This window comes from Phycodurus eques, chromosome 3 (genome assembly GCF_024500275.1).
Source record: "Phycodurus eques isolate BA_2022a chromosome 3, UOR_Pequ_1.1, whole genome shotgun sequence".
In the NCBI taxonomy this organism is placed as follows: domain Eukaryota; kingdom Metazoa; phylum Chordata; class Actinopteri; order Syngnathiformes; family Syngnathidae; genus Phycodurus; species Phycodurus eques.
The window spans coordinates 18,859,720-18,877,932 of record NC_084527.1 but is presented as its reverse complement, the minus strand read 5'-3'; the positions used below and the strand labels follow the sequence as shown (position 1 = coordinate 18,877,932).

The 18,213-nt window shown below is 42.3% G+C and overlaps 1 protein-coding gene across 3 annotated transcripts in view; it reads right to left on the bottom strand.

The window, feature by feature from the left end:
• Positions 1-16,037, bottom strand: part of smarca2 (SWI/SNF related, matrix associated, actin dependent regulator of chromatin, subfamily a, member 2) — an 81,535-nt gene extending 65,498 nt beyond the window's left edge. For 2 of the 3 annotated variants that reach the window (XM_061672331.1, XM_061672332.1), the window contains exons 1-5: positions 13,367-15,437; positions 12,205-12,469; positions 11,651-11,780; positions 10,186-10,560; positions 5,955-6,056 (exon numbers count right to left, since the gene is read on the bottom strand). In XM_061672331.1, coding sequence (XP_061528315.1) covers positions 5,955-6,056; positions 10,186-10,560; positions 11,651-11,780; positions 12,205-12,469; positions 13,367-13,440 — 946 coding nt within the window. In that variant the 5' untranslated portion in view covers positions 13,441-15,437. Of the gene's footprint in view, positions 1-5,954; positions 6,057-10,185; positions 10,561-11,650; positions 11,781-12,204; positions 12,470-13,366; positions 15,438-15,920 lie in introns of those variants that run through there. The other variant, XM_061672333.1, reaches the window with a different exon arrangement.
• Positions 16,038-18,213: the final 2,176 nt, after the last annotated feature.

The window sequence follows — 18,213 nt, the reverse complement described above, 5'->3', positions numbered from 1 at the left end:
CACTTTTCATTGTCAATATTATTTAAGCTAAGTATTGTAAGTCCTTCAGTGAGTCAGTCCTTACCCTCCATGACCGATTTACGACTGCACACTTCGGTATGAATAATTAACCCACAATGTATTAAAACTGTATTCTTAAATGTGTAAATAAAAAAGTAAAAACAATCAAATACACGTTTTGCTAAGGAAATTAACAAACATCGTGTGCTGACAGTGAAATTGTGCATTTCTTTGCACTTTTATGGTACTGCACCATCACGGTGCATTGTGTAATAATCACTTCCCAAACGCTTCTCAATTAAATGCTTCTGCACAGCTGGACTGCTCTTTGTTTGAATCACCAGTTACAAATTTGTACTTGGTGATAAGACATTGATGATACAAAAGTAACTATTGTTGGTTTGAACGTTACTTGGCTCGTTACTCAAAATGGTGGTATTTGGAGTAACGCGTTACTTTGTAACTTTGTAACGTGTTACCGGCATCACTGCCTGGGAGTTTACATACTGTTAACCTAAGCACTCATAAAGTACTGCGGTTTCACCATCACTTATCACTGAAATCGACAAAGTGTTGCAGAAACCTTCTGACTTTCAAAACTATGCATTACTGGAAACAAGATGAGGACATTCCTTAGACTGAAGGGAAAACTAGTCTGCTCATTGACAGCAAAAGAAATGGACATCAAATGCGAATGTATTTCAAAGAATTCCCTTCAGCTCTCTTTCAAATAGAAGAGGGTGTGACACAAGACGAGACACCAAAGTTTAGTCAGCTTCAAATTCTACTTTTCATGATGTGTGGCATGAAAGGGTGTGTTCCATTTCACTGCCATGCAAACTTTTGTTTTTATATATTTATTATTATTATACATTTGTTTGTGCAATTAACGGGTGGATTTGCTGTCTCAAGACAAATACGAGACAAGATCATTACACCTGGATCTGACAACACCTTTCACCTGAATCAGGTCTGTTTCAGATCATTTGATGTCAAATCCTTTCTGTCTCTGGCAAAAATAAAAGGATTAGTCTAACTACACTTTTGGAGGAGAGTGTCTATACTTGGAGTGGAACAAATGGTTTGGTTCAACTGTTTCGGTTTGGTCCACGTGTCCCGTTCGGTTTAGAACGCGTGCAACTTTTTTTTTCTTTTCCATTTACCAATGAGGCGACGTGTGTACACTCCAGAGCACAGTAGCAAGTCAGCCAAGATGGCAGCACGGACACGTTATCTGCGTCATATCCTCCAGCGATGCAGCAGCCAATCATATTGCAGCAGGGCGTCACCGGAGCTCTTGCGGTGGAGAGATGAGATAGAGTCTCTGTAGAAGTAGTAGGCTTTCAACAGTAGTACCACGTCTTTAACTCTCCAATGCAAGAGCTCTGGTACATAAAACAGACGACTTGGAATTACAACTAGCTGGAAATCGCTATGTTTGTGAGGTGTTTTGATTACCACAGAAACTTTGCTTCACCGGAGCATATGGAATGCTAGCATGCAACGAGCTAGCCTTCAAAAAGTGGGAGGCATAAACACCAACTGTTGTACTTCCTACACCGTTTACCAGTTTTGGATGTTAAAGCACATGCTGTTTGTTTCATTTCAAATCCATTGTGGTGGTGTTTATAGCCAAAAAGATAACAATTGTGTCCATGTCCCAATATTTATGGACCTGACCAGAAGTACACTGTATCACTGCTGCTAGTAACATAAAGATGAAGTTTATAGAGTTAACTTTCTGAATGAGCTGAGCTCATTCACATATGATTATCATCAGTAAATCTTTGTCGAGCCAAGGCACATATTTTATATTGGAAAAACCTCACGGTCAACCACCATACAAAAATAACATAAAAAGTATGAATATTGAAATAATGATCTTATCTCAGTTTAGTCACAAATGTACTTACGCCCTGTGAAGTCTGGGCTTCTTGAGTTGAACACAAAGCTGATATTGTGAGGGGCCATGACTTGTGTTGTATGAATTGCAATAGGTGGATACACAGGTTTTTTTTTGTACCTTTCGCCATCCAATGGAAGCGCATTTAATTAATTGTTCTGCCTGTCACTATAACAAATGTATAATTCTGATTAATAAAAAATAATTCAAATAATTATAATACCATAACAACAACAATAATGATGAATAGCATGTATGCACTCGAAAGCATTTGGGGTTTGTCATTGTTCTTAAATCGGATGCTATACATTTTAATACCATTTATTTTTATTATTATATATATTTATTTTGTCTTCAGTTTTATTTATTGTATGAATGTTGTCTTTTTGGAGTCCTTGGAGGGGGTGCTGGAGAGCACTCCCGCTGGGGCCTCCATCGTTCTGCTGGGGGACTTCAATGCTCACGTCCACACTTGCACTTGGCACCAGGACACCCTAGGTCACAGTTCGATGATGGACTTTGTGGTCGTGTCATCGGACTTGCGGCCGCATGTCTTGGACACTCGGGTAAAGAGAGGGGCGGAGCTGTCAACTGATCACCACCTGGTGGTGAGTTGGCTCCGATGGTGGGGGAAGATGCCAGTCCGACGTGGCAGGCCCAAACGTAATGTGAAGGTCTGCTGGGAACGTCTGGCGGAATCCCCTGTCAGAAGGAGTTTCAACTCCCACCTCCGACAGAACTTTGGTCATGTTCCGAGGGAGGCGGTGGACATCGAGTCCGAGTGGACCATGTTCCGCGCCTCCATTGCTGAGGCGGCCGACCGGAGCTGTGGCCGTAAGGTGGTTGGTGCCTGTCATGGCGGCAATCGCCGAACCTGTTGGTGGACACGCTGAAGAAGGAGTCCGATCGGGCCTTTTTGGCCTGTGGGACTCCTGAGGCAACTGATGGGTACCGGCTGGCCAAGCGGAATGCAGCTTTGGTGGTCACTGAAGCAAAAACTCGGGCATGGGAGGAGTTCGGTGAGGCCATGGAGAAAGACTTCCGGACGGCTTCTAGGAAATTCTGGTCCACCATCCGGCGTCTCAGGAGGGGGAAGCAGTGCACCACCAACACTGTGTATAGTGGGGATGGGGCTCTGCTGACCTCGACTCGGGATGTTGTGAGCCGGTGGGAGAATACTTCGAAGACCTCCTCAATTCCACCGACACGCCTTCCCATGAGGGAGAAGAGTCTTGGTTCCCTGAGGCGGGCTCTCCTATCTCTGGTGTTGAGGTCACCGAGGTGGTTAAAAAGCTCCTCGGTGGCAAGGCCCCTGGGGTGGATGAGATTCGTCCGGAGTTCCTCGAGGCTCTGGATGTTGTAGGACTGTCCTGGTTGACACGCCTCTGCAACATCGCGTGGACATCGGGGACAGTGCCTCTGGATTGGCAGACTGGGGTGGTGGTCCCCCTTTTTAAGAAAGGAGACCGGAGGGTCTGTTCCAACTACAGGGGGATCACACTCCTCAGCCTCCCTGGTAACGTCAATTCATGGGTGCTGGAGAGGAGGGTCCGTCGGGAAGTCGAATCTCAGATTCAGGAGGAGCAGTGTGGTTTTCGTCCTGGCCGTGGAACAGTGGACCAGCTCTACACCCTTGGCAGGGTTCTCGAAGGTGCATGGGAGTTCGCCCAACCAGTTTACATGTGTTTTGTGGACTTGGAGAAGGCGTTCGACAGTGTCCCTCGGGGGGTCCTGTGGGGGTGCTTCGGGAGTATGGGGTACCGAACCCCCTGATACGGGCTGTTCGGTCCCTGTACGATCGAAGTCAGAGTTTGGTCCGCATATCTGGCAGTAAGTCGGACTCGTTTCCGGTGAGGGTTGGACTCCGCCGAGGCTGCCCTTTGTCACCGATTCTGTTTATAACTTTTATGGACAGAATTTCTAGGCGCAGCAGAGGCGAAGAGGGGGTCCGGTTTGGTGGCCTCAGTATTGCATCTCTGATTTTTCCAGATGATGTGGTTCTGTTGGCTTCATCAAGCCGTGACCTCCAACTCTCACTGGAGCACTTCGCAGCCGAGTGTGAAGCGGCTGGGATGAGAATCAGCACCTCCAAATTTGAGACCATGGTCCTCAGTCGGAAAAGGGTGGCGTGCCCTCTTCAGGTCGGGGATGAGATCCTGCCCCAAGTGGAGGAGTTCAAGTATCTTGGGGTCTTGTTCACGAGTGAGGGAAGAATGGAACGGGAGATCGACAGGCGGATCGGTGAAGCATCTGCAGTGATGCGGCCTTTGTATCGATCCGTTGTGGTGAAGAAGGAGCTAAGCAGAAAGGCGAAGCTCTCGATTTACCGGTCGATCTATGTTCCTACCCTCACCTATGGTCACGAGCTGTGGGTCGTGACCGAAAGAACGAGATCCAGGATACAAGCGGCCGAAATGAGTTTCCTCCGCAGGGTGTCCCGGCTCTCCCTTAGAGATAGGGTGAGAAGCTCGGTCATCCGAGGGGATCTCAGAGTAGTGTCGCTGCTCCTTCACATCGAGAGGAGCCAGATTAAGTGGCTGGGGCATCTGATTTGGATGCCTCCCGGACGACTCCCCGGTGAGGTGTTCCGGGCACGTCCCACCGGGAGGAGACCACGGGGAAGACCCAGGACACGCTGGAGAGACTACATCCTTCGGCTGGCCTGGGAACGCCTCGGGATCCCCCCGGAAGAGCTGGACGTCCCTGCTAAAGCTACTGCCCCCGCGACCCGACCTCGGATAAGCGGTAGAAAATGGATGGATTGATGGATGGATGGATGGATGGATGGATGTTGTCGTTATGTACTGCATAATTTCTGCTGGCTCTTGGCTTTTAAAAATATATTTTATCTCTCAAAATAAAAAAAATTATAAATGATAAGTTAAATAAATGATAAATAAATTTTTAATTTAGGCCCACCCTTAAGCTGCTGGACTGTGATGTTAGACCTTGAGTGACCGAATATTGGTAACAGGTGCCGCTGTGGTTATGGTTTATAAACAGTTAACTTTCCCATATGTCTGTGCGTATGTGTGTTATGTGTGGAAAACAAACACAAACACACACACACACACACACACACACACAAAACTGACATTTTTATGGTGTCACCGAAGTCGAGTGAGCTTTTTAGTTCCAGCCCTTAGCTCGTTAGCTCGCAGGCTAGCAAATAATCACTTCACGTTCCCTTTGCCCCAGTTGTGTGGATCTACAGAGCAAACGCCGTTCTGCCAGCGGCTTGCTGTGTCGTGAGCGCCGCGGCGGGTGTTACCAGAGCAATGAAAATGTATTGATTCCAGAAAAAACTCCCGTGGTCATTGTATGGAACAATAACCTGCTCTACTCTGCCTCTGATCGGCAAGCACCAAGATAGGAATCATACTTTTGATTCGCTGGGTGTGGAAGTTCTTCTCCCACACCCACAACCGCCCGCCCGCCCGACCACACGCACACGCACGTCAACGGACGCAGATTAAATATGCTTCATGCGTCCTGGCTAATTTTTGCGCGTCTCAGACACAGGACGCACATCAAACAAGATCCCTGCAATGAGTATTCGATTAGACAGTGACGAATAACTAGCAAATCACAATTGAATTGTTATTCCTTGTACAATTCAAAAATAAGTCAAATGAAAAATCCAATTTGATTATTTGAAATCTATCAATGACTATTCGATTAGACAGTGACGAATGACTAGCAAATCACAATTCAATTGTTACTCCTTGTACTATTCAAAAATAAAAGTCAAACAAATGAAAAACCCAATTTGATTATTTGAAAATTATCTATTGAACCGGTAAGAGAGGATGCTGGCACGTTTTGACTGATGCGTTATGACTAATGCGTTTTAGCTGCCACGTCTCTGGACAGAAATGATTTTTTTAGTTTCAAATGGCTTACATTAACGAGGATCCCTGGCCGTACCTTGGCCACAAGTAAAACTGAAAACCGTGACTACAAAACCGGGATACGAACCGAACCATAGATTTTGTGATCTGTTCCACCCCTAGTCTATACTGTATATTGATTAGTAATTAGTAATACGTACCATCAGGCCAAGGTTTGGGTCCAGCGCCTTGATTGTGACCTTGCATGGCTGGAGTGGGACAGGGGCTGGACTGGGCTCCACCCAAAGGTGCCATTGGCATGCCTTTGAACCAGAACACACGCTCAAATGTTTGTCAAAAACAAAATGATTTCCAGTCACAAAACATTAACAATATCATTGTTGTCTGAAGACAACCTTGTAGGTCTACTTCATGATTTTAACTTTTAACTTAAGATTATCTGTTCTCCTTAAAACACGGTTGTAAAACGGACACAGCTAAATAACCAATACTAATGTTTGTTGTATGTTTTTATAAAACACAGTAGTCACCTGTAGGTATGGGCCAACTACCGTGTTGAAGGTATACCATGATTTTGAAAAGTCAAGGTTTCAATAACTGCTAAAACTGTCTGCTACAGGTAATTAGCTTTTTTTGAGTGGGTGAGACCCGCCGCAATAGACTGGCCACTTGCAAAGACGAGACTGTCCCGCACTAAACACGCAGCATCTTTGAAGTTAATCAGGGGAGCCGAGTCGCCTTTTTCTCCTTTGCAGCTGAGCAGAGGTGGGGAGGGGCAGCAGTACACTACACACACAGGAAGGAGAGACACGCAAGCTGATAATAATAATAATAATAATAAGGAACAATTAAGAAAATGAGTGACAGCAGCCGGAACAGGAGAAATCTCTGGATAAATTTCAATTTTATTGACAATACAAAGCCAGAATATATATATATATATATATATATATATATATATATATATATATATATATATACACACACATATACACACATACATATATATATACATACATACATATGTATACATACATATACATACATATATGTATACATACATATATATACATATATGTATACATACATATATGTATACATACATATATATATATATATACAAACATACACACACACACACACACACACACACAAAAGGTGCCAGTGTGTCTAATGGAACTGTTGCTAACTTGGTGCTGATGCTGGAGACTGTGCATTGCACCAACTTCAGTCCCTTCTCAGGGTCTGAGATTAAGCATTTTTGAATGGAGGCCCGACACTATGAGGAAAGTTGTTGTGGCCCTCTCAGAACATGTACTGGGCCCGTATACTCATGATATAATAAGTTTTAGTGATCATTTCGTATTTAGCAACTTTATACTGTATTACTTGAGCCCCTTTAAGAAATGATTAGTACAATTGCATTCATGGGTATGACTCTGTACTAACCTCACTAAAATCAAGGCATTCCAATTACAGAAATTAATAACGCTTCAAAGAATAAATCAATAGGGTTGGGCATCGAGAACCGATTGGAACCGGGATTAACATTTGGGTTCTCCCGGAATTGTTCAAATTAAAAATTTCAATTCTCAGTTTCGATGTCCACAGTCCAACGACTCAGAAGAAGTGGCGAAAACCAACGCGCGCGAAGATGTGCTTGTGCCCAACGGCAGCGGCGAACAAAAGCGTGTTTTAACTATGTTAAAATGAATGACCACTCACCTCAGTGCAACACTTGGATTAAATATTGTATTGTGCAAAGGAGGCTTTCACGATGTGTAGAAGTCTGACGTGCTCCCTCCCTCTCCAAGACTCAGCCTACACTGTGCGTAACTTCAGTCAAGTCAGTTGGGTGAGTTAAACAATAAAATACGTCTATGCCAACATTGAGGCACTTAACAAGTTCAACGGTGGGTTGCACTCTTGCACTGATGGTTTTTAGAGTCTATTTTAGTCTTCAAACCAACATAAGAGCTGATGACAGACATAAAAATAAAATATATATTACTTTACCATACTGGTAAGAAAGTAAAAACAGTTAAGCATTACAAGCTTAACATTGAGCTAAAACTTCACTAAAGGTCAAACTAGCAACTTTACATCACAATGAATTGGGACAAAATTCACAAAAATGTCTCACAGTATCTCAAACACTAACCTTGTGTCTCATTGGTGGGTAGGTAAAGGAGTCGAAGGTTTACAGAGCGTTTGGTTCCATTCATTACTCTTTTTTTGTTTGACTTTGATTTTTACCGGTGTCGTGTGAAGTTATTTTTTGCACCAAAATGCTGCGTTCTGGTAAGAACCCTTCAAAATAAATGGCTCCATGCTTAAAACAGGAAGTCAAGTTAAATCTTTCACATATAAACCATGATAACATGATGACATGATAAAATACTCGCAAATAACTTTTAACAATGCTATATTTACCTTATAGCTAAAACAATAATTTATGAATATTAAGTCAATTGGGTTAGTTCTACACATATTTCCTTTTATTTCATGTTTGATATTGATACTGGTTATAAAGAACCACAAGTCAAATGTTTAGTTTATGCTGCGGGCTGCTAAGAAAATGGATGTTCATAATTTGGACACCTTTTACTGAAACCATGCAAATTTTTTGACCCAGCTCCCTAAAAGAATCGGAATATAGCACTTTGAGTTGCTTTTTTGAGAGGAAAAAGCACATTATGAATCAAGTTTGATTGATTGATTGACTGATTGATTGATCGAAATATTCATAAGGTAATAACTTACAGTGGGTACGGAAATCATTCAGAGCGCCTTTAATTTTTCACTCTTTGTTATATTGCAGCCATTTGCTAAAATCATTTAAGTTCATTTTTTTCCGCCTTAATGTACACACAGCACCCATATTGACAGAAAAAACTGAATTGTTGAAATGTTTGCAGATTTATTAAAAAAGAACAACTTAAATATCACACAGCCATAAGTATTCAGACCCTTTCCTCAGTATTTAGTAGAAGCACCCTTTTGAGCTAATACAGCCATGAGTCTTTTTGGGAATGATGCAACAAGTTTTTCACACCTGGATTTGGGGATCCTCTCCCATACCTCCTTGCACGTACCGCTTAGAATTTAGGCCAAAAAGTTCTATCTTGGTCTCATCAAACCAGAGAATCTTATTTTTCACCATCTTGGAGTTCTTCAGGCGTTTTTTTTTTAGCAAACTCCATGCGGGCGTTCATGTGTCTTGCACTGAGGAGAGGCTTCCGTAGCCCCGACTGGTGGAGGGCTGCAGTGATGGTTGACTTTCTAGAACTTTCTCCCATCTCCCGACTGCATCCCTGCAGCTCAGCCACAGTGATCTTTGGGTTCTTCTTTACCTCTCACCAAGGCTCTTTTCCCCCGATTGCTCAGTTTGGCCGGACGGCCAGCTCTAGGAAGGGTTCTGGTCATCCCAAATGTCTTCTATTTAAGGATTACGGAGGCCACTGTGCTCTTAGGAACCTTAAGTGCAGCAGAAGTTTTTTGTACCAATGGCCAGATCTGTGCCTTGCCACAATTCTGTCACTGAGGTCTTCAGGCAGTTCCTTTGACCTCATGATTCTCATTTGCTCTGACATGCACTGTGAGCTGTAAGGTCATCTATATAGACAGGGGTGTGGCTTTCCTAATCAAGTCCAATCAGAATAATCAAACCCAGCTGGACTCCAATGAAGGTGTAGAACAATTTTAAGGATGATCAGAAGAAATGAACAGCACCCGAGTTAAATATATGAGTGTCACAGCAAAGGGTCTGAATACTTATGGCTGTGTGATATTTCAGTTTTTCATTTTTAATAAATCTGCAAAAATTTCAACAATTAATTTTTTTGTCTGAAGTTAAATGATTTTAGCAAATGGCTGCAATATAACAAAGAGTGAAAAATTTAAGGGGGTCTGAATACTTTCCGTACCCACTGTACATCTCTGAAGTACAGATATATATATATGTTTTTGACAGTTTCCTTCTTCCCCCCAAAGAATGCTGCTGTTTCATACAACTCATGGGGGAAAAAAATCTGTTTCTTCTTTCTTTATTATTTTATTTATTTATTTTCTCATGCTTTCTGGAGCGTTTCCACGTTTAAATGATCTTTCTTGCACTGTACACTGTTTTATGGTGTTTTAATTTTTTTCTCATTGTTTTAAATGTTTGTAAGCTGATTTTTTTTGCTTGCTTTTGCGTTTAATCATGTAAAGGACTGAGTTACGTTGTGTATGAAATGTGCCATATAAATACATTTGCTTTGCTTATTTTTCAGTTTGCAAATGTGGGGCAAACAAAACATAATTCAACAACAAAACATAATTCAAGAGAATTTTGTAAAAAAAAAATTCCATTTGAATTGTTAATTATTTTCCTAATAACATGCTTTCATCAACATTTAAATATAGTATCACTTGTATAAATCCTCCTACCTTGAGGCCTGTTGTAAGGACTACCACTCTGTGACTGCTGCTGCTGCATTGTGGGTAGGCTCCTCTTGCCCTGCACGGCCATTTGGAGGTTCTCGGGCAGCGGCTGCCCGCGGCCCAGGACCTTGTAGGCCAGGATCTGAGCCCGGAGCTGCTGCAGTTGTGCCTGACTGAACGCTGTTGGCCCCCGGCCCTGCTGGCCCATTGCAGACATGTTGGGTATGGCGCCACTGCTCCCACCTCCTTGCGGGTCCATGGGCATCATGGGGCCTGGCTGGGAGGGGGGGACGTGGGGGGGGGTGGGTCCACCGCCACCAGCCATAGGGCTGGAGGCGTGCTCATGTACGCCCATTGGAGAAGGATGGGGTGACATATAGCCTAAAAGAGAAAGGAGGGTTCAAGACCAAAGAGCTTCATGCCTTCCGGCTCTATTTTTGTGACTGCCGTAAATCCGAGGTGGCACATACGAGTAACTCTCCAAGGAGGCGTGTTAGACTGAGTGTTGCTACTTTTGCAGACAAGCGCAAAATGCCGTATTTTTTAAAAAAAGGGAGTTTTCTCATTTTATATTTGCGTGTTTAACTGTCCCGTTCAATAAACAGCTGAAAGTGCTTCGGTGAATGGGGCTGTCCCTTGTCGACAGGTGAGGGCATTACAGAACCTTAATTGCACCTTCCACCCCCCCCTGTACTCGACCCATGGCGTATATGAAGCTCGCTCATAATAAAATTTTTCGCTTGCAACACAAAGCAAAAGTTCTCAAAAAACTTGTAAATTGGGGCACTCACAACTCAAGGTACCACAGTAGCTATCGTTGACACACATTAAAGAGTTAACTGCTGAGCCCATAAATAGCAGCAGAGGCACATAAACAGTCTCTCATTAATTAAGAGTGTCTGCACAGTATGTGGAGTATTCAAGACTATCTCAAGTTATGTTGCAACAATGCCTTTAAATGACGATTAGCGTTCCAGTAGAATATACTAACGTGGTTCCCGTACAATGTTGTCTAAGGGGCCTAGCTCACTGTCGGAGACGTCGCCAAGACTGCCATGGCTGATAAGTCGCTGACCAAAGACCAAAGACCAATTTTATCGCCCAATATTACCCCTGTGCTCTGCGCTCAGCCGCTGGAGCACAAACGCCTTGGGACAGTCCTCTATAAAGAGGAAAACACTTGAATGCCCATAAAATCGAAAATTTTGGCACGATCATTCTGATATTTTCAGAGGTTGTAGTGGACAGAAGTAGAGATGTTCACATAACTTTTGGTGACGATTGATTGCAGTTTTGTGGCATTAAGCTTTTTCCCTATAGTGAGTGTATGGAGGAGTCTCCAAAAGGTCGTGAACACGTTCGCTTTCATTGCGACTGCGTGGCGACATGGCTCGTCTCCAGGAGAAAGAAGAAAGAAATGTGCTCGGCCAGTATTTCAAGAAATACAGTTAAAGAAATAATTTAAATGTACCCTGGCTATGCTGGTCCATTGGGCTCTGTGGGGGGCCCATGCCACTGTGGAGGGTTCTCATGCCCACCCCTTTCATGTGACCAAAGTGCATCGCATCCGCCATGGCTTTATCGTTCATTCCCTCCATTGGCTGAAAAATCAAGAGAAATGATATTAATATAAGACTGCAATTTTAGTGTCAACAAATAATCTAGTAGAACCTCTAAAGTGAGCATATTCGTTGCAATTTTTGTGTGATACCAACACAGTTGCTAGCCAGTGATGACAAGGAGGTTAACGGTGATAACCACAGAGCCTGAAATGGAACTTACTGTGAGATGAGGTACACTGCCCTGGCTGCTAAGTACAATATGCCTAAAGCGGAAATAATAATAAAAAGTGGGTACCTTTTTTAAACTTATTTCTACAATTGTATGAGTTAATTTTGATTACCTATGGGTGGAAAATGGTTTCCTCAGACCCAAAAAAATAAAGATTGACCAACGCTGCACAGGAACAGGTTCCCATGTCCATAATTATACATCAAGAATTGAATGAATAGTGCCGTGTTTCACCTTGTGCATAGAATACATGACATCTTGCGAGAAGTCACTCTGCGCCTGTGCCTGCATGCCATGGGGCCCGTTGGGCGTTCCAGGCCCGGGGCTGGGTCCCATCATGCTGTGAACGGAGCCGGGCGAAGGGTCCGGTCCGGGGCTGGGGCCCAGGATGGGACCGGGTGAAAGGCCCGCACCTGGGGAAGGGCCAGGATGGGACATACCACCTGACAGGTCTGAAGGGGTAGACATGGACTGGAACGCCGAATGGTAAGCAGACCGTCTTCAGGGAAGAAAAAAAACTTTCAGTGTCACCAACGATCAATTGAGAAACTGATTTGTCATGTAAAACACTTCAGACCTCCAGTGGGGCATAATTAAAACAGAGGTGAGACATCGACTTTAAGTTCATTAAAACGCATGTTAGTCCCCCATTTCGAGGCTAAACCAAGGGTGCGCCCTCCATTTTGAGTCAAATCAAATGCATGTTATTCATCCATTTGAAATTAAATCACAAGTGAGCCCTCCATTTTGGCTCTATTAAAATGCACACTAGCCACACATTTTAAATTATTTATAAATCCAGTCCTCAACCACTGGGCCACAGATTGTTACCTGTGCATCGTGGAAATTTGGTACTGGGCCGCACAGAGAGACTCAACAAAAAAACACATATTTCATTGATCATCTGGGTCTGACAATCTTTATTTTATGTGACTGAACAATAAGACAAACCACTCATGTGATACCATATATAGTCCACAAGCTAGCAAAAATGGGTAAAAAATAAAATAAAAAAACAAGCGTCCTTTTCGAGAAGGTGAAAAGGCCAAATGGTGAGACAGAAGAGCCTACAACTGAAAGATGAATTTGAGAGACAATATCAGCAGTCCTACTTCAAATACCTGTTTATTGCAACAGCTCGTAAATGAGGCAGTGAAGCCTTAAAAACTGCCAACAACACACTGAATACCTAGCTCACATTGCCAGAATCCTATCTTTGTGAAGTGGGATTTTCTGCAATGACGGCTATCAAAATAAAATTACGGGCTCGGAACATTTTTCCACTTTGCATCAGTCCATCATAGATGAGCTCGGGACCAGAGAAGCCGTCGGTGTTTCTGGGTGTTGTTGATAAATGGCTTTTGCTTTGCATAGTAAAGTTTCAAGTTGCACTTACGGATGTAGCGCCGATTTACTGACATTGGTTTTCTGAAGTGTTCCTGAGCCCATGTGGTGATATCCTTTACACATTGATGTCGGTTTTGACGCCTGAGGGATCAAATTCAATGTTGGTTTTCAACCTTGTCGCTTACATGCAGTGATTTCTACAGGTTCTCTGAACCTTTTGATGATATTACGGACCGTAGATGATGAAATCCCTAAATTCCTTGCAACTGTACGTTGAGGAACATTGTTCTGAAACTGATCGACTATTTTCTCACGCACTTATTCACAAAGAGGTGAACCTCGCCCCATCATTGCTTGTGAATGGCTGAGCAATTCAGCGAAGCTCCTTTTATACCCAATCATGGCACCCACCTGTTGCCAATTAGCCTCTTCACCTATGGGATGTGGCAAACAGGTGTTTGAAGAGCATTCCTCAACTTTCTCAGTTTTTTTTGCCACCTGTCCCAGCATTTTTGGAACGTGTTGCAGTCATAAAATTCTAAATTAATGATTCTTTGCAAAAAAACAATAAAGTATATCTGTTTGAACATTAAATATTTTGTCTTTGTAGTGTATTCAATTAAATATAGGTTGAACATGATTTCCAAATATTTGTATTCTGTTTTTATTTATGTTTAACACAAGGTCCCAACTTCATCGGAATTGGGGTTGTATTTAAAATCTAACTGTCATTTGAGAAAGCGTCTGTTTTTTTATTTTAAGCTATCATTACATGACAAAGAGCATAATGGAATAGAACAAACGTGATTCAATGTTCAAGGCCATCATGCACATGTTTTGCTAGTAACATCACTTATGATGTTGCTTATGCACTGCATACATTTATGACTTAAATCTAAAGATAAATTCATCAGTTAATGCTGTTTTGTATGTTTTTGTACTTGTAAATTCCTCTCTGTTGTAAAATTAAACAAATACTAAAGGACAAAGTATTGTAAAACAGTGAAATTTTCAGTTACGTTTTTTTTCCTGTCAAATATCAGAATCGGCATCGACTTAAAACAAACATTATCTCCCCAGACACAGTAGCGGATTGGTTAGCACGACTGCCTTACAGTTCAGAGGATGCGAGTTCACATCCAGGCTCCAGCCTTCCTGTGTTTGTGTGGGTTTGTTCTTGGTAAAGTGAAAGTAAAAATTATGGCTGTCTCTAGCAAATATTTTTCGCATCATTTATTCCATTGTTTCACCAAATAATCAGATACAAATTAATTTTGCATTAAAGTTAGCTGCAAAATCTTTTTTTATTGACAGATTGTTTATTTGTGATTGTTTAATGATTAAACAAAACCAAGTCAACAACAATAAGCAATATCATACGAGCGGGAGTGATGTTGTACTCATCAACCTTTTCAAAACAGAGCTATTTCTTGGGTACTGATTGTTCTGAAGGGCTACTAGTTTGAGATAGTACACTTCTGAGGCTGCTTCACATTCAACATGTCAATTACAGGTTATTCATACTACAGCTGCAAATAATAATTTTTGTACTAGATTAAACTATAGTTTTCATTGGTTATTGGTTTGATCAGTAATATGTCAGAAAACAAAAATGTTGATCGTTTTCCAAAGTAAAAGCAGATGTTTGAAAATGTCTTATTTTGATAAAATACAAAAGATGATCAATATGCTTCCATGAACGACTACAGAAAAGGAGAGAATATTTAACTGTTGAGAGGCTGAAATCAAGAGAAATTTGAACAACAATTTAAACAATGGCTCTAACTGATTCACTGGTTATCAAAATAGTTGTCAATTAATTTTATGATCGATTAGTAGTCGATTCATCGATTAATTGTGACACCTCTAGTAAAAATCCTTTTATCCAAGCTGATTATATAAACTACTACTGCATATCATTATTACTACATCGAGTAGTTTCTATTCAGCTAGAAAGCTGCAGTTAGCACAAAGTAGGACCAAAATCAATACTCCCCACATTGCTGTAAGTGGCAACCCTTCATAAAATACGAGTCATCCCAGCGTTAACCACAAGACAATGATGTTATTTAACGTGAGCACCGTTAGCTTTTTGCTCCAGGGACCGTTACTGACAAGGTAACGCTTGAAGAGGACCCCCCCCCCCCCCCCCCCCCAAAAAAAAAAAAAACAGTGGCCATCATGGCGGAGTCATAGCGTAACTTGTGGGATCAAAGTCAAGACAGAGACCGTGGCTATAAGTAACTACGCGCGGCTCAGTAACATCGAACATGCCTAACGTGTTAGTGTATGTCCGTCAAGGCGCCCTCATGGGTCATTTTCTCGCTTCCCCGGAAAAACACGTACCCCCTCCCCCGACCCCATCCCATCACACATTCGTACGGCTAACGGCTAAGCTAACGCTAGGCTGGGTGGCTAACGTGTTAGCTGGTTCTGGTTCTGTGGACTCGCTCGCTCGCTCTCTGGCTTCCTCTCTCTCTCTCTCTTCCAAAGCGAGTGGTCCGCGTCAGAAAAGTTTTTGACAGCTATGAGAGCGCAACACGGTTAAAAACACGCCGCACACGGTGACAAGGCCCTCGCGTCCCCGCGCGGAGATCATTTACCTCTCGGCCCAAGCGAAAGTGGCACGCAGAAGCAGATGAAAATATTCGAATGTTTCTCTAAAATATGACCGCAGTCGTCAAGTTAACTCCCCCTCCGTGCTGTTTTGCTGACATATTTAAAGTTGAGCTCGTTTGCGGCGTCGCCCATTGGCCAGATTTACAGGATGTCCCGCCTCTCTTCCTCTCCGCTGTCGTCTATTGGCTAATGTGCCTTGTCGATCGTCGGGTTTCTTTCCTGGGTGTGTCTTTCAGTTTAGCGTACAACTAATTGCTTTAACTTTGTGGTGAAGTGGCAGCGGGAGAAGACGTTCATGTTAAAAGTGACAAGACCGGTTTGTGCACTAAGTGATTTTAGGCGTATAGAAAGTAGTGAATTGTTCTAACGTGGTTTTAAAAAAAGGGAGAAATACTGCCTTTTTTGGTCACGTAGTCTGAAGTCCTTACGTTGACCACTAGGTGACAGCAACGCCCAACAATTCCTTGTCATGGTTGCCCTTTTATGGTAGTGGTAACTTAATTTACGAGATCAATGCGGTTTGTAACCAAGTTTGTAACTCAATTTATTCCGATGGAAAATAAATTTTCCCAATTGAAATGACTTGATATGTATATATTTGCATATACTGGCCACTCATGCCAGAGTAGCATCTGCCCCATTTGCACACTGACTGAGGAGTATCTGTAACATTTGCACAACCATCATTGTCCCAGATGATCGCACTACTCGTCACTTTAAACCGCATACACTCCTTGAAGTCTCGGCGCCCTTTGCACAATGGTCATTGCACCGGACTATTGCAATATTAGTCATTCGAACTGCTCTAAGTGCTAGAGGACTCTGCATCTTTTTGCACAATTGTTTTTTGTCAATGTCTTTCTGTCTCCAAAGTGTTCTGTAAATTGACTGTCTGTTGTACTAGAGCGGCTCCAACTACCGGAGACAAATTCCTTGTGTGTTTTGGACATACTTGGCAAATAAAGATGATTCTGATTCTGACTAATCCATTCAAGCTCCCCCCCATAAAGCATCCCCCCCCCCCCGTTTTTAAATTAAGAAATTCAGCACTCTATTGTATAAAAGCATCATAAAATAAAATGTGAAGAAATACACTGGTTTCATAAAGTGTAATTACTGTACATACTGTAGTATTCGTGTGTTTGATGTGTGCCTTTAGGGGCGTGGCCTATTTTCATTTATTCATTTATTTATCCATTTTCCTTACCGCTTATCCTCACGAGGGTCGCGGGCATGCTGGAGCCTATCCCAGCTGATTCCAGGCGAGAGGCGGGGTACACCCTGAATTGGTCGCAAGCCAATCGCAGGGCACATAGAAACAAACAACTATTCATACTCACGTTCACACCTACGGGCAATTTAGAGTCTTCAAATAACCTATCATGCATGCTTTTGGGATGTAGGAGGAAACCGGAGTACACGGAGAAAACCCACACAGGCACGGGCAGAACATGCAAACTCCACACAGGCGAGAGGGGATTTGAACCCAGGATCTCAGAACTGTGAGCCAGCTGTCCTGAACCAGTCATACACCGTGCCACCTCATCTATCTATCTATTTATCTATCTATCTATCTATCTATCTATCTATCTATCTATCTATCTATCTATCTATCTATCTATCTATCTATCTATCCATCCATCCGGGTAAGGCAATTAAGAACAGATTGTCATTTGCAATATCAACGTGGCTGCAGACGGCAGAATAAAAGAAAACAAAAATAAAAGCAAATACATCTACAAACAAACTATACAATGTGACTTACATAATATATATTTACATATTTACATAAAACATTCCATTACATCATAACACATTGTGAATAAAAACTTGGGTTGAAAACAGATGCAGCAATCATGTACAGATTCCCTCACTAACTTTTTAAACGATGGTATAGTAGACCACTATTTGTTTGGCACCTGTGAATTCACCTACCCGCTGATTTTGTTATTTTTTTATTTTATTTTTTTTCAGGTTTTTATTCAATTATATATATTTTTTTCAATTTTATTTTTAGTTTTTTTCTTTTGTGGGGGGGGGGGGGAACAACTGCAAACATGCTTATTGGTGGGTAATCCACATTTATTCAATAATTTTGCGGGTTTTAAAAAACATTCTATGCAAATATAAAGGGCGTCAATTATTTGAAGATTTTTGCTATTCACAGTCTGGCCTGGTCCCTCTCCTCCGCGAAAGGGGTTTCTGTTACTATAGCTCCATGTTTTGTATTTTTCAAATATTTCCTGTCATCTCTGCAATACGTGATGGTGTGCCTTT